This window comes from Choloepus didactylus, chromosome 8, assembly GCF_015220235.1.
Source record: "Choloepus didactylus isolate mChoDid1 chromosome 8, mChoDid1.pri, whole genome shotgun sequence".
NCBI lineage: Eukaryota > Metazoa > Chordata > Mammalia > Pilosa > Megalonychidae > Choloepus > Choloepus didactylus.
The window spans coordinates 30,051,540-30,064,408 of record NC_051314.1 but is presented as its reverse complement, the minus strand read 5'-3'; the positions used below and the strand labels follow the sequence as shown (position 1 = coordinate 30,064,408).

General features: G+C 34.6%; 1 protein-coding gene across 17 annotated transcripts in view; it reads right to left on the bottom strand.

Annotated features, from left to right (window-relative positions):
* The window catches only part of ANKS1B (ankyrin repeat and sterile alpha motif domain containing 1B), a 1,210,519-nt gene that overhangs the window by 684,506 nt on the left and 513,144 nt on the right, over positions 1-12,869 (bottom strand). For all 17 annotated transcript variants that reach the window (XM_037845547.1, XM_037845538.1, XM_037845540.1 and 14 more), the window contains exon 11: positions 11,053-11,189. In XM_037845547.1, the coding sequence (XP_037701475.1) occupies positions 11,053-11,189 (137 nt within the window). The remainder of the gene's footprint in view (positions 1-11,052; positions 11,190-12,869) is intronic.

The window sequence follows — 12,869 nt, the reverse complement described above, 5'->3', positions numbered from 1 at the left end:
TCACATGATTGCTGACAGGAGTAGAGTACACTCGGTAACACGCTAAATAAATGACATATTTATTGCTGAGTCAGGGTGTGCCCTTTCTCAACAATATGAATTTGTGCAGACTGAGGAGAAAATCAAATCAGAATAGACTTGCTAGGGTCAGCCATAAAAAAGCATAGGAAATGCCCTAGATCATGTTTTCCAGATTGTGTTTTGTAGATCACTAGTCATAAAATATATTAATGGGTTTCCAGGAGTGGTAGTAGGGAAAGGCTCTGAAAAATCTTTTAGTGATAAAAAAGTGTTTAGCCCTGTTTTTCTCAAATATATTTGAACATGGAAACTTTTTTTTTCCCAATAACATCACTCACAGAACAAGACTCCATAGAGATTGGGACATTCTGTCCCAGGGGAGGAGTGACTGTCTGGTTGGGACTTTATGACTTATGAAAATATCCTACCATGAATCTGGCACAGAATTAAGTCAAAAGATTTAGATCCCTTGTCATCCTATACTGCTCCCTGGACTGTACATCCACCACTTCACCCAGTGAACGCCTATGCAAATACAAAGTTCAATTTGATCATTCCCTCCCTAGAATAGCCTTCACTGCTCCTTACCCAACTATGCTCAGTTAATTCATTCCAGTAATACTTACGGATACTGCTCTAGCTGTTGGGATTGAGCAGTTAATAAAAAAGACACAATTCCTATTCTCTTGGAATGTCCATTCAAGTTGGGGAGAAAGACACTGAACAAATCAAAACATAAATACTAATGCAGGATTGAAAAATGCTATAAAGGAAAACAGAATAAAGGGGATGGAGAATGAAGTGATGGCTACCTTATGTACAGTGGTCAGAGAAGGTGGCATTTGAACAAAGATAGGAAGGAAGGAACAAGAAAGTGGCATATGAACAAAGACTACAAGAAAGGAAGATAATGAGCCATGTAGCTCTCTGGGGGAGGGCCTTACCAACAGAGCAATGGTAATTGGGAAGAACCCAAGGCAGGAGCTGTTTGGCTTATCTGAGGTAATGAAGAAGGGATGGCATGGCTGGAGTAAAGTGAGCTAGGAGAAGGACGGTGGGAGATAAGTTAGAAAGGTTAAAGAGAGGGCCAAATTATACAGGGTGTTGTATGCCTTTACTCTGAGTGAGACGGAAAGACATTGGAAGATTGAGCAGGTGAATAACATGACCTGATTTATATATCTGGTTGCTGAGTTGCAAAAGGACTGTAAGGGCACGATGGCCAAATGGCAGGCAATCAGGTCCAAGGCTTTTTTGAAAGTCCAGGCAAGAGATTTTGATGGCTTATATGAGGGTGATAGAGGAGAGGTGATAAGAGCTATATTTTGATTCAAGCTTTAGTTTGAAAGGAAGGCTAGAGAACTGATTTTTAAGCTTTTTGCCTCAAGGACACCTTTATACTCATAAATTATTGAGAACATTGAAGAGTTTTTGTTCATGAGGGTCATAGCTGTCAAAATTTAATACATTCAAAAGTAAAACTAAGATATTTTTAAGACTAAGAATATATGTGCACACATTCTATTAGCCATCAGAAGTATGATGAGATCACACATCATATAGCTTCTGGAAAACTCCATCATGCACTCACAAGCAAATAAGTGTAGAGAAAGCAAATAATGCCTTTGTATTATTATGAAACAGTTTTGACCTCACAGACTCCCTGAAAGGGTTTTGGTGATACCCAAGGAGTCCCTGGACCATACCAAAGAATTTTCAGATGGACTGAATGTGGGGTTGTAGAGAAAGGAAGGAATTGAAGACGGAATCAAGTTTTATAGCTTGAGCCGCCATTAACTGAAATACAAAAATTTAGTGCTATGTATGTTAAGCTTAAGATGCTCACTAGACATCCAAATTAGGATTTAGAATAGCTTCCTGGATATGAGTCTGGAGTTCAGGGTAGTGGTCAGGGTGGAGATATAAATTTAGGAGTAATCATTATAAAAAAGCATTTAAAGTTCTGGCCTGGATGAGAGCACACAGGAAGTGAATGTAGACTGAGAAGAGAAGAGTTTGGGGATGATCACTGGGTTATCCTATAAATGAACTCTGTCAGTGATATTCCAAAATGTATCTGTTTGCAACACAGTCTCCCTCAATTGATTAAAGGTACTTTTAGGGCACAATCCATATCTTAAGTCATTTTCATATTCAAATCACTGCTTATAAAATGCCCAGCATAAGACAGGCACTCAACTATATTTATTGAATGAATGAATAAATAAGTTAATGATGTGCTCCGTGGTACTTCCATAGCTAATTTCCAGAATTTTAGAACTGGCAAGATTAGGAAGTTGAGTTGATTATCTTGGGATTCATACGTTAGACATATATATTGACCTGCAGTGAAACATGTCCCATGAATTTAAAGACAGAGATAACTGGGAACTTTTAAGTTTACCCAGTTCAAGTCAATATCAAATGAACTAACAGGAGAGGTGAGATTATATTTCAAATTCTAGCATGCCACTTACGACATTCAAAATAGTCATGTCAACTCTACTTTCAGGATATTATGTTTTAATTTTTAAGGATTTTTTTCCAGAGAATTTATTTATTTATGCATTTTTATTCAGAGTGCTTTGATATGCTCTAGGGAAACAGGCATTCCAAGGAATGGTATCCACTGAATTTTTTATATATGTGGAGGAAACAGCCTGAACAATATAAAAGAAAAACACAATATTAATAAGGTCTACTACTGTCCACAGAAATGTAGGCACAAAATTCAGAAAATAACATTTCATGCTTAGAAAAGGAAAATAAATTATTATTTTTAACATGTAGAAAATGCCAGTAACAAATAATTCTCTATTCCCTAATAGAAAAATTCAGCCAAGTCTTCATCAAATGAAGATAAATGAGAATAAATAATATTCCACTGGCATATGATTGGAATGGCCTCTAACTAGAATGATGATGATTTCAGTCATTAATGCAAGATGCACTTCATAGTGGTTGCTTCCTGGATTCGGGCTGACCCAGTACTGTGCCATTTGTCTTCATTAACTCTTTTCACATCCCAAATTTCAGAGGTTTTGTTTCCTGTGGTTCTCTTATGCAGATGCCTATAAGGAATGAGTTGATGAAGGTGAGGATCAACCAGTCCTAGGGATACTCAAACAAGGCTCCCAAATACATTTCCTGAAAGCAGAAGCTGCTAGCACCAGAGCCAAGTGTGGGTCCGACAGGACAGTGACAGCACTCTCTCTCTCAAAGGTCATCTCTCCAGTGTGGGCAAACATGGTTCTTTTGGTTAGATCACCATTATAGTAACAACATGAGTCACTACAGGGCTTCACAATTTACACAACACCATGGAACATTTTATCTGGTTTGAGCCCCACAACATCTTTGAGAAGTAAGCACAGTCAATACCATTCTCACTTCGCTGACAAAACAAAGTAAGGGCCAGAAAGATCACAGAGACAGTGTGTGACAGAAGCATAATTAAATTAAATTCCCAGAAAAGGCACCCACCAGCAAAATTTTGCCTATGATCCCATGGAACTCACAACCATCTATAGTCCATCCAAGAATACCAGGCTAAAAAGACTTGCCCCTGGAGATACCGATTTAATTGTTCTGGGTGGGACCCAGGCATAAGTATTTTTTTAAAAAAGTCCGCAGGGAATTCTAATTTGTAAAGGACTACTGGTATATTGTTGGGGCCATTGACTTCTTTCTCCATTTTCTCCTGTCAAAACTGCTCTCTGTTTCACCAAAGACTGTTTTTTATTATTTCATTGTCTTTTTGTTTTTAGCCTTCTCACCTACGTTTTGTTGCAAGTCTCAAAATTACTCCTTTAATTCCCTCCTTTAGGCTACAGACTATTGCCATCTATGTTTCTGCACTTTGTCCTTTTTCCAATCTGTTAATCTCTCAAACTTCATCCCTCTGGAATAGCAATATTCCAGCTTGATTACCTATTCCCAAATGAGCTAATTAACACTAACAGAAAGACCTTTGGAGTTAGGAAATCAGATTTATTCCAGTCAGTGGCTGTGTAACACTGGGAAAATTACTGAACCTCTCTAAGCCTCAGGCCCAATCAGTAAAGAAAAAAAAAATACCTATCTTATAGGAAGTTAATTTAAAAAATGTTAAAAACATAATAATAGAAATAAATGACAATACTCAACAATAAAAATATTTTTAAAAGACTATCTCTTTGAAGAACTTTTTATTCCTTACCTATTTTTTGCTGCAACCCAATACAATATTCTGTACTTTTTCTGAGTGATATGCCTTTCCTTTTTACATACCCACTCTCATTTCTAATTTTAAAATGTAGCATATGTATTCTATAACCCCACTATGCCCAGTAAAATATTATTCTAGATTTAGCAAGAATTTTTATGTAATGCAATTCTAAATTCTTAATAATGAAAGGGGAAGATGGTAGGGTTTGTTATCAAACCACTTTATTGTTAGTTCATTAATACATACAAAGTCCAGAAGAATATCCAAAATGTTTATTTCCTTCAGGTTGAATTATTACTTGATCTACCCAGAGCCCAGGTGTGGTTCATCTACCCTGAAATCATGTCCCTTAGTCTCTTGAGAGAGCTGAGCCTTTGACATTTCCCTAGCATGGCCTCTCTGCTTCTCTTTCCTAGAATATCACTCTAGATGCCAAAGAATTCAGCCTGAAGTCAGTTCAGCCCATCGAATTCCACTTAGGATGGGACTTAAAGTGTAAGGGGTGGGTGGGAGTCTGAGGAAGCACCTCAATACAATCAGAACTTTCCATTTTTCCAGGTGACTTCCTCTTAGCATCCACCTATGTTCATTACACTAAAAGTCTCTGTTCAATATGAAGCACCTGCCTGAATGATTTCTCTGTGTTACTGTGCTAAAATAGACTGTTTTTCTGCTTCCACCTTTGATTCATTCTCATATGCACTCTTCTGTTACTTTAGACTTGGTTTTTACCACAAAACAGGGGAAACTGGTGGAGAAACCTTTGCAGCTAAAACCAAGGGAAAAATCCAGTGCTTTAACAACTGCTATACCAGGGTTTGTATTTGAGCTTTGGAACTAATTAGATGTATACATTCCTGCTATTGTAAATCAACATTTCAGCCCCCATTACTCAAGTCTCTTCAATAAATTTTAGTTTTACCTTTCCCATTCCCTACCCAGAGATTTTATCTCCTGCATTCTAAAAGAAAAAGAAAAGCTGTCTGTTCAAGTGTGCCCTTCTTTTAACTTGCTGTCTTTCCTATTTCCAACTTTCACCATCAAACTATTCGAAAGATTTAATTTTCAGTTACTCTACTGCTCTTCTACTCTTCAACTCTGCATTTTAAGCTTCTACCATCTCTGCTTTAGGGAAATTGCATTCTTGACTGTCCTTGCCCTCATAATCACCAAATAAAATGACATTTTGCAGTCCCCATTCTCTTCCACCTCTCTGCAAATGTTGACAATGTGACTAATCCTTTCTTCAATTTTCTGTTCTTCCTTTCCCATGGTTAATGTTTTATCTTCCTTATCTTTTCTCTTTCAGTGCTCTTTTTCTATCTCTTTTGTCTTCTTTCTAAAGCCAATATAAAGGAACTTAAGCTCTGTGGTTCTCAATTTCCTTATCTATAAAATGGAGATAATAATATCCATTCCCCAAAAAATCTTGAACATTGCATTAGGTGCTCAACAAACATTAAATCTGTTCCTTAAACATTAACACTGCCTAGAATTCTGTCTTCAGTACTCTCCCTTCACCATTATATATATTATAAATGATTATAATATCTATATCTTAAGCTCTTGCCTCTCTCCAGAGACCTACATCAACTTTTCTAATTTCTCTATCATATGTCTCACATTCAGTGAATTTACAAAACCAAATTTATCATGTCACTCTTTCCCTCATCAAGATGAGCTTCTGTTCAAGACTTTCCTGTCTCTACTATCATCTTCAATATCCCAACCACCCAGGCTCAAATCATTGGTTGACTTTGAGTACCCTAGATTTAATCCATCCATTCATACACAAATGCTTTTATCCAAAGCATCTCTTGCATACATTCTATAAAAAATAATAAAACATCCTAGCCAAGGGGGATTTATCCCAGAAATTTAAAGTTGAATAAACATTCAAAACTAAAACAACATAATTTCCAACATCAAAAAAACAAAAGAGGGGAAAAAATCATATCATTATCTGAATATATACAGGGAAGAAGAATTGAAAAATTTCAACCCCATATTATGCCTAAAACATCTCAGCAAACTAGCAGGAGAGTATATACAAAAAAACTGACAGCTTATATCATGCTTAATGTTGAAACACTGAAAGATTTCTCCATGTACCATTTCACTACAATCACAGCAGTAAAGTAAACAAAAAGAAAGAAAAGAAATAAGAAATAAAAGGCATAAAAATTAGAAAAGAAGTAAAATTATCATTTTTCTCAGATGCTATGAGAGAACCCTGTGGAATTAACACTACTCTCCCCCCAAATACAAAAACTTTTAAATGAAATTAGCCAGATGGCAGAAAACAAGGATAATATAAAAATCAACCACATTTCTAAATACCAGCAACAAACAATTGGAAAGTGAAAGCAATAAACAATATCAAAGCATTAAGCCAATTCAATGGGGAAAGGAAAGTCTTTTTCCATATGGAAAAAAAAAAATCAATCTTGAGCCCTACCTCATACTACAGACCAAACATAATTAGCGATGGATTATGGAACTAGAAGTAAAAGCCAGAACCAGCAAGTTTCTAGGAAAAAATATGGGCATATGTTCACAAGCTGGACAAGACACACAAAACACTAATTAGAAAAGAAAAAGAATCATATTAAAATGTTATGTTTATCAAAAGACACCATTAAGAAAATTCTTAGACAAATCACAGAAGGGGAAAAAAAAACATTTGCAGTGTATATTTGACAAAGGACCCATATTCTTTGGAATTAGAGGAAAATTTATAAAGAATTCCTACAAATCAACAATTAGGAAGTTGAACAACCAAATTAACAATATTTGAACAGACACTTCTCAAATAACCACAGGAAACATTGGTCACAAGAAAATGCAAATTTTCACACCAACAAGAATGGCTAAAATTTTTTTTTAAAGGCCAACACCACCAAATTTTGGCAAGAATGTGGAGCAAAAGAAATTCTCACATAATGCTATTGGAGATTATAAAATGGAACAACTATTTTGCAAAACTCTCAGAGTTTCTAATAAAATTAGTTATTCATTCAATCCTATGATGAAGAATTCCACTCTTAACTATCTATATGAGAATGTATGTCTTAAAAAAACCTTTACACAAGTACTCTTAGCATACTTATTCATAATGTCAATCAACAGGAAACAACACAAGTATCTATCAAAAGGAGAATCAATATACAAATTGCAGTATAGTATTCCAATGGAATACTATTCAGCAATAAAAAGGAACAAACATCAAAAACATGTTGTGTGAAAGCAGCCATACAACCCCACATAAAACACATATATATATACCCACACTGTAGCATTCCACTTATACAAAGTCCAAGAATAGGCAATTTTAATCTATGGTGAGAGAAAGCAGCTGCTTCTAAGGCAGGAATTGGAGCAACTGATTGGAAAGAGGTATGAAGAAATTTTCTGGGGTGACAACAGTATTCTTTATCTTGCTTTGAGTGGTGGTTTACACCTATAAACTGTCAAAAATAATCAAATTGAATTATTATGATCTGTGTATTTTATTCCTCAGCTAGAGAGGAAAAAACAGATGCCCCACCAGGAAAACAAAGAAAACATTTTTTAAAAATTGCCAATGAAAGTAATATATAATTTTTAGTAGAAAGAAAAGAATTGGTAAGTCAAGAGACCTAATACTTTTTTCAAAGGCAATATTTTTTCAAACATTTTTGAGAATTTTTTCTAGTATAAAATAATTGTTTTTTCAAGTGTAGGAAATAAAGCCAGTCTTGTGGGTTCATCTAAATAGAAAAACTTAGTATTGTGGGTTCAATTAGTTTTGGGCTACAAAGAAGAAACAAAGAAAAACCAGTAGCCTATAAATATTTCAGTCATTATGAATTAAAAATAGAATATTTCACGATCTGGAGAATTTAAAGACATGGAAGAACCCCAAGAAGCAAGGCTGAGAAGATCAACCTACAGTTGTGACTCTGACAGTTATTAAACATGCCAAATTAAAAAACACACACAACACAAAACCTCAAGAAAGCACCGGAAAGTCTGCAGCTTTCAAGCAATTGACACTAATCAGAAACACATGCAATGTGTAATCGGCCCTATTTCATATTGAAAGCAAGGATTCCCTGGTTAGAAAATGGATACTCTCGATTTATATGTAGAATTATGGAAAATAGACTAGAAATAAGCACATATGAGGCAAAGGGGAAGTAACCATATCACTTGCTCTACCTAAGTAATATCTTTTTGCAGTGAATAAGATGACAAGCCTGTCTTTTTCTCACTTACTCAGCATCATTCTTTGCACAATAAAAAATTGAACCATCATCTAAATGAATAAATTCATGAATAAGATTTGCATTTATACTTTTACTTTCAAGACTCATCACAAGTTTTCAGAGTGAAATTATCATGTCAACAATACTATCAACTTCTAATTAGTAAATGAAAAAAGTGTTTGCAAACCACAAGTCATTCTAACTACTTTTTTCTCGCTTTTTCAGACAAGAAACCAGAAGTAGCAAACACTTAGAGGGTTTAACCTGTTATCAAATTATAGGCTCTTATATAGATAACCAACAATTACCTTTTCCTTTTTAACAGTAGCTCTCAACAATGTTCCATTCCCGACACACCTGTGATTTGTCAGAACCCATCAGGGACTACCCTACACTATCAATCTACCCGTCCTCCATCCACACTCCCTCTTCTCCAAACCCTAGCTTCAAACCACATTTCCTACCCCTATATTCACTTATAATTACTTCCACTTGAGTTTTCTATTCCTTCCTTTTTAAAATGAATGAGGAGCCCCAGGAAATCAGAAATCGTAATGAGAAATAAAGAATGCACCAAAGACTCTGGAGCAAAAAAGTAGTCCAATTGAGGTTATATTCTTACTCAATTATATACATTGGCTATTATTGTTCTATTATATGTATAGCATATATACAACACAATGGTTCTAATTTGAATACCATCTTCCTGAGTTTCTTTCACTGTTCCACTCTATTTTTTCATCATTGTAACAAATAAGAAAGGAAGGTGGAGTCAGTTACCTTTATAAATATTTTATAACTCACAGAACCAAGGAATGGAGTCAAAATGGAATTTATGGCTTTAATGTCACCTCTATTTTTCTTCAAAGTTTACTAAAAATAGGCTAAACTAAACTAAACTAAAATTTACATAGAAGGTTTTATGGAATAATATCTGTTAGACTTGATTAGATTATACGGTAGTTCATTACAAATATGTAGAAAGTAATCTATATTTCATTCATTGAATGATCAAGTAAATTTACATTAGAGATTTTACTTTGATGTAAAAATAAATGTTGAGTGATAGATTTTGTTAACTTATACATAATATATCTTACCTAAACATTCAAAAAACCTGGAATGAAACACCTTCATATACTGGAGGAAAACAATGACAGCAAATGATCATATTTAACATCTAAAGTCTGAATTTAGTTTTTTTTTTTTTTTTTTTTTTTTTTAGGCAAATGGACTAGATCAAATTTCTTTAAAACAGAAGAAGGATTTTTAAAAACATTTTCTTCCTCCACATATTGGAACATGAGGTGAAATGTTAATTTGCACCTAAAAGACCTTGAACCTGTAAGTTCCATCTCATAAAGCTGTGTCCAGCTGTACAACACTATAACTCTTCTAACCTTCTGAACAGGACAGGATGAGACAACTTTCACACTAAAGAAAAGGAAAAGGAACTTCAAATCATTTGTACAACTTGACCCGTTAGAGTGCTGTTTGCCTTATCTATGAAACAAGAACATAAATCCCCTTGGAATCAGTGAAGGTTAAATGAAAACAAATTTGTGAAAGTGTTCTCTAAACTATCATGGATACGTGACATTTAAATGCCATTATATTGATGAGGATGATTATAATAAAAATAATTCAAAATAAATTAGGTTAGAGAAGGTAAGATATTAAACTACTGCTCATTCAGGCCAACATAGTCTTGAAAGATACATTTGTCCTATAAATGATTGAAAGGATTTGTTCACACTATATATCTAAGTAGATGGTGAACGGCATTCATTAGATTTGAATTCCCCCTCTTTTGGAATTTATGAGACCCATTCAGAACGAGCCAGGTTGAGAACACCACCAATTCCATGTTCTGGGCCCATCTGTTGGCAAAAATATAATGCAGCTTTGTAAGTGCTATTTTCAATGAAATATCACAGAACAGCTTGTCCCAATGATATTTCTGAAGCTCGCCCGTAAATCGCCTACTGGGAAACCCAGCTGAAAGAGAAAAGGGAAAAGAAAGAAACCCATACAGACAAGTGACAGTAAGAGAAAAAAGAACAAAGGGTAGAGAGAACAGCTAGAGGCAACTTAACGCTAGAGGAAATGATATCAAATATGGCAAAATTAGCTAGAAATCATAAGGAAGAGACAATTTAAAGAAAATATATGAAAACAACTGGAGGAGGGAGGGTGGAGCAGTGATCAAAAATAATGCATGTCTAGAGATTTGGAGACAAAAAAAGAGCAGGAAACACCATAGATCATGTAACAGCTCAATAACTAGAGAATAATTATTAAAATGTTGTGAGAGGAAAAGGATGTGAAACAGCCATTTTTCTAAGCTTCACATACTTCTTGTAGTATACAAGCTTAATTTTTCCAAAAGCTATCACAGATTTCAATGTCCATCATCATACTTATAGGAAGCAAGCATCTTTCTGAGTACTTCCTTTAATCTGAAATTCTCTTTATATATGACAAAATAGTCCAGGCATTGCAATATAAGTGGCAAACATACACTGGTTGAAAAACAAAATATAGTACAGTGCAGATGATGTCATTCTGGGCACTTACCTGGGGTCGAATAACTTTTACAATATTTTTGAGGGCAGTGTCAGGGGATGGAGGTGAGCAATCAGGTGTTGGACCTGTCGAGCTGTTTCTATGGTTACTAGTTCCTGGAGCAATAATTGCTACCTCAGAGGCATTATCTGTGAATAAAAATAGAACTGCCATGAACCTAATCACTCAGTTTACCTTTTAAGACTTGAAATTACTTTTGTGAACATCAACTGAGATTTCAACTTAAAAATGGTATCAGTTACAAGATCATAATGAGGAATATGCTCAGCAGTATATTTTAAAGATAATGTTTATTGCATGCTTTGTTTCCTTTTAAGCTGGTAAATATCATCCCCTGTAGTATTGTTGCAATAAAGAAGAATATTATTATCCACTTCATAACGCTACACCATCCAGCAGAGCTGTTAATACTGCCACTATTATAGAAATAACTAAAACCTTACCTTAACTAAAAAATGCAATTTTATGAAATGATGGGGCTAAATGTCCCCCCTTAATTTTTCAAAAGAATACTGATCCTTGTTAAAGTAGGAGCTTCCAGCTCCCTGATTTATAAATTTCGTTTTCAAGCTCCCTCAAAGGACCTTTCCCAGAAATCCCTCAAACTACAGAAAAGCATCCCAGTGAATTAATCTCAGTGAAAAAACCTGACATTTGTGAAAAAGGTTTTTATAATGTAGATAAACACTAGGAACAAATTATCACCCCTAGATAAGCAGAGTGATAAATTGCTGAATTAAATGAATGAAATTTCAACAATCTAAACTAATCTTCCCTTATGTTCAGTATTGGGTGCTGGGGGGTGGGGCGAATAAGGAAAGTGATCATTTGAAAATCAGCAATATGTGTAAAATTTTCTTTTTAAATTTATACTAAAACAAAATAACATCAAAGATACAGTTTTGGAATGTTTAAAATATTTGGAAAAAGGGTAGAAAATGTTCTATAAATAACTCTGCTAGCCAATATAAAAGTTATATTGTTTTAATGACAATCTTTGGCAATCCACTATAGCTTTTTATGAAAATGGCTGCAAGCTCAAATCTGCAAAACTTTTAATTTTCTGTTATATTTTTATTAGTTCTAAATAATGTTCTTAGTTAGCTAATTTCATGCAAAACAGACTGAGATTGTGAATTCTTTATGAACCAACAAGTTTCTCTGTTCCATGGCTACTGTCTGCAATTCCAAGTGAAAAACAATAATTTATGATACTAAGTCTTGCTCATAAAAAGAAAGGTGATGGATTCCCATAAAACTCTATATAAAAATGTAATTCTGTCTCACTATGGAATACAGACATAGGCTCACAAAACGAAAATTACAAGTATTACACTTTGAATTAAATAGACCATTCATAAAATAAGTTTTGCAAATGCTCACTCTTGGCTAAGATTTAATAGATAATGTGGGATTTGAATTGGGATCTCAAGAATAGGTAGGGTTCTGAAAGGTAGAATTGTATGAGAAAATACTGAAACAGACGAAACATCAGTCTGCAAGGCAATGAGAAGATACTCTGATTCTGTCCAGTGTGTCCGTTCCTTCTTTTATTCTTTCCATACATCTAAAAGTGCTTATTGGGGACAACTTTTGTCAGGTATTAAACTGTGTTTTAAGGATAAATTAAGAAGAATCTCAGCCTTTGAATCTCAGCTAAATTCTTTTACTTACTGAATCTCATTTAATCCTCAATATAATCCTATGAAATAGGTTCTATTGTTACCACCCCCATTTTACAGAGAAGTTCATCCCAAAGTTATTTCACCAGTAAGTAGCAGAGAAATAATTCAAATCCCAGTTTACTG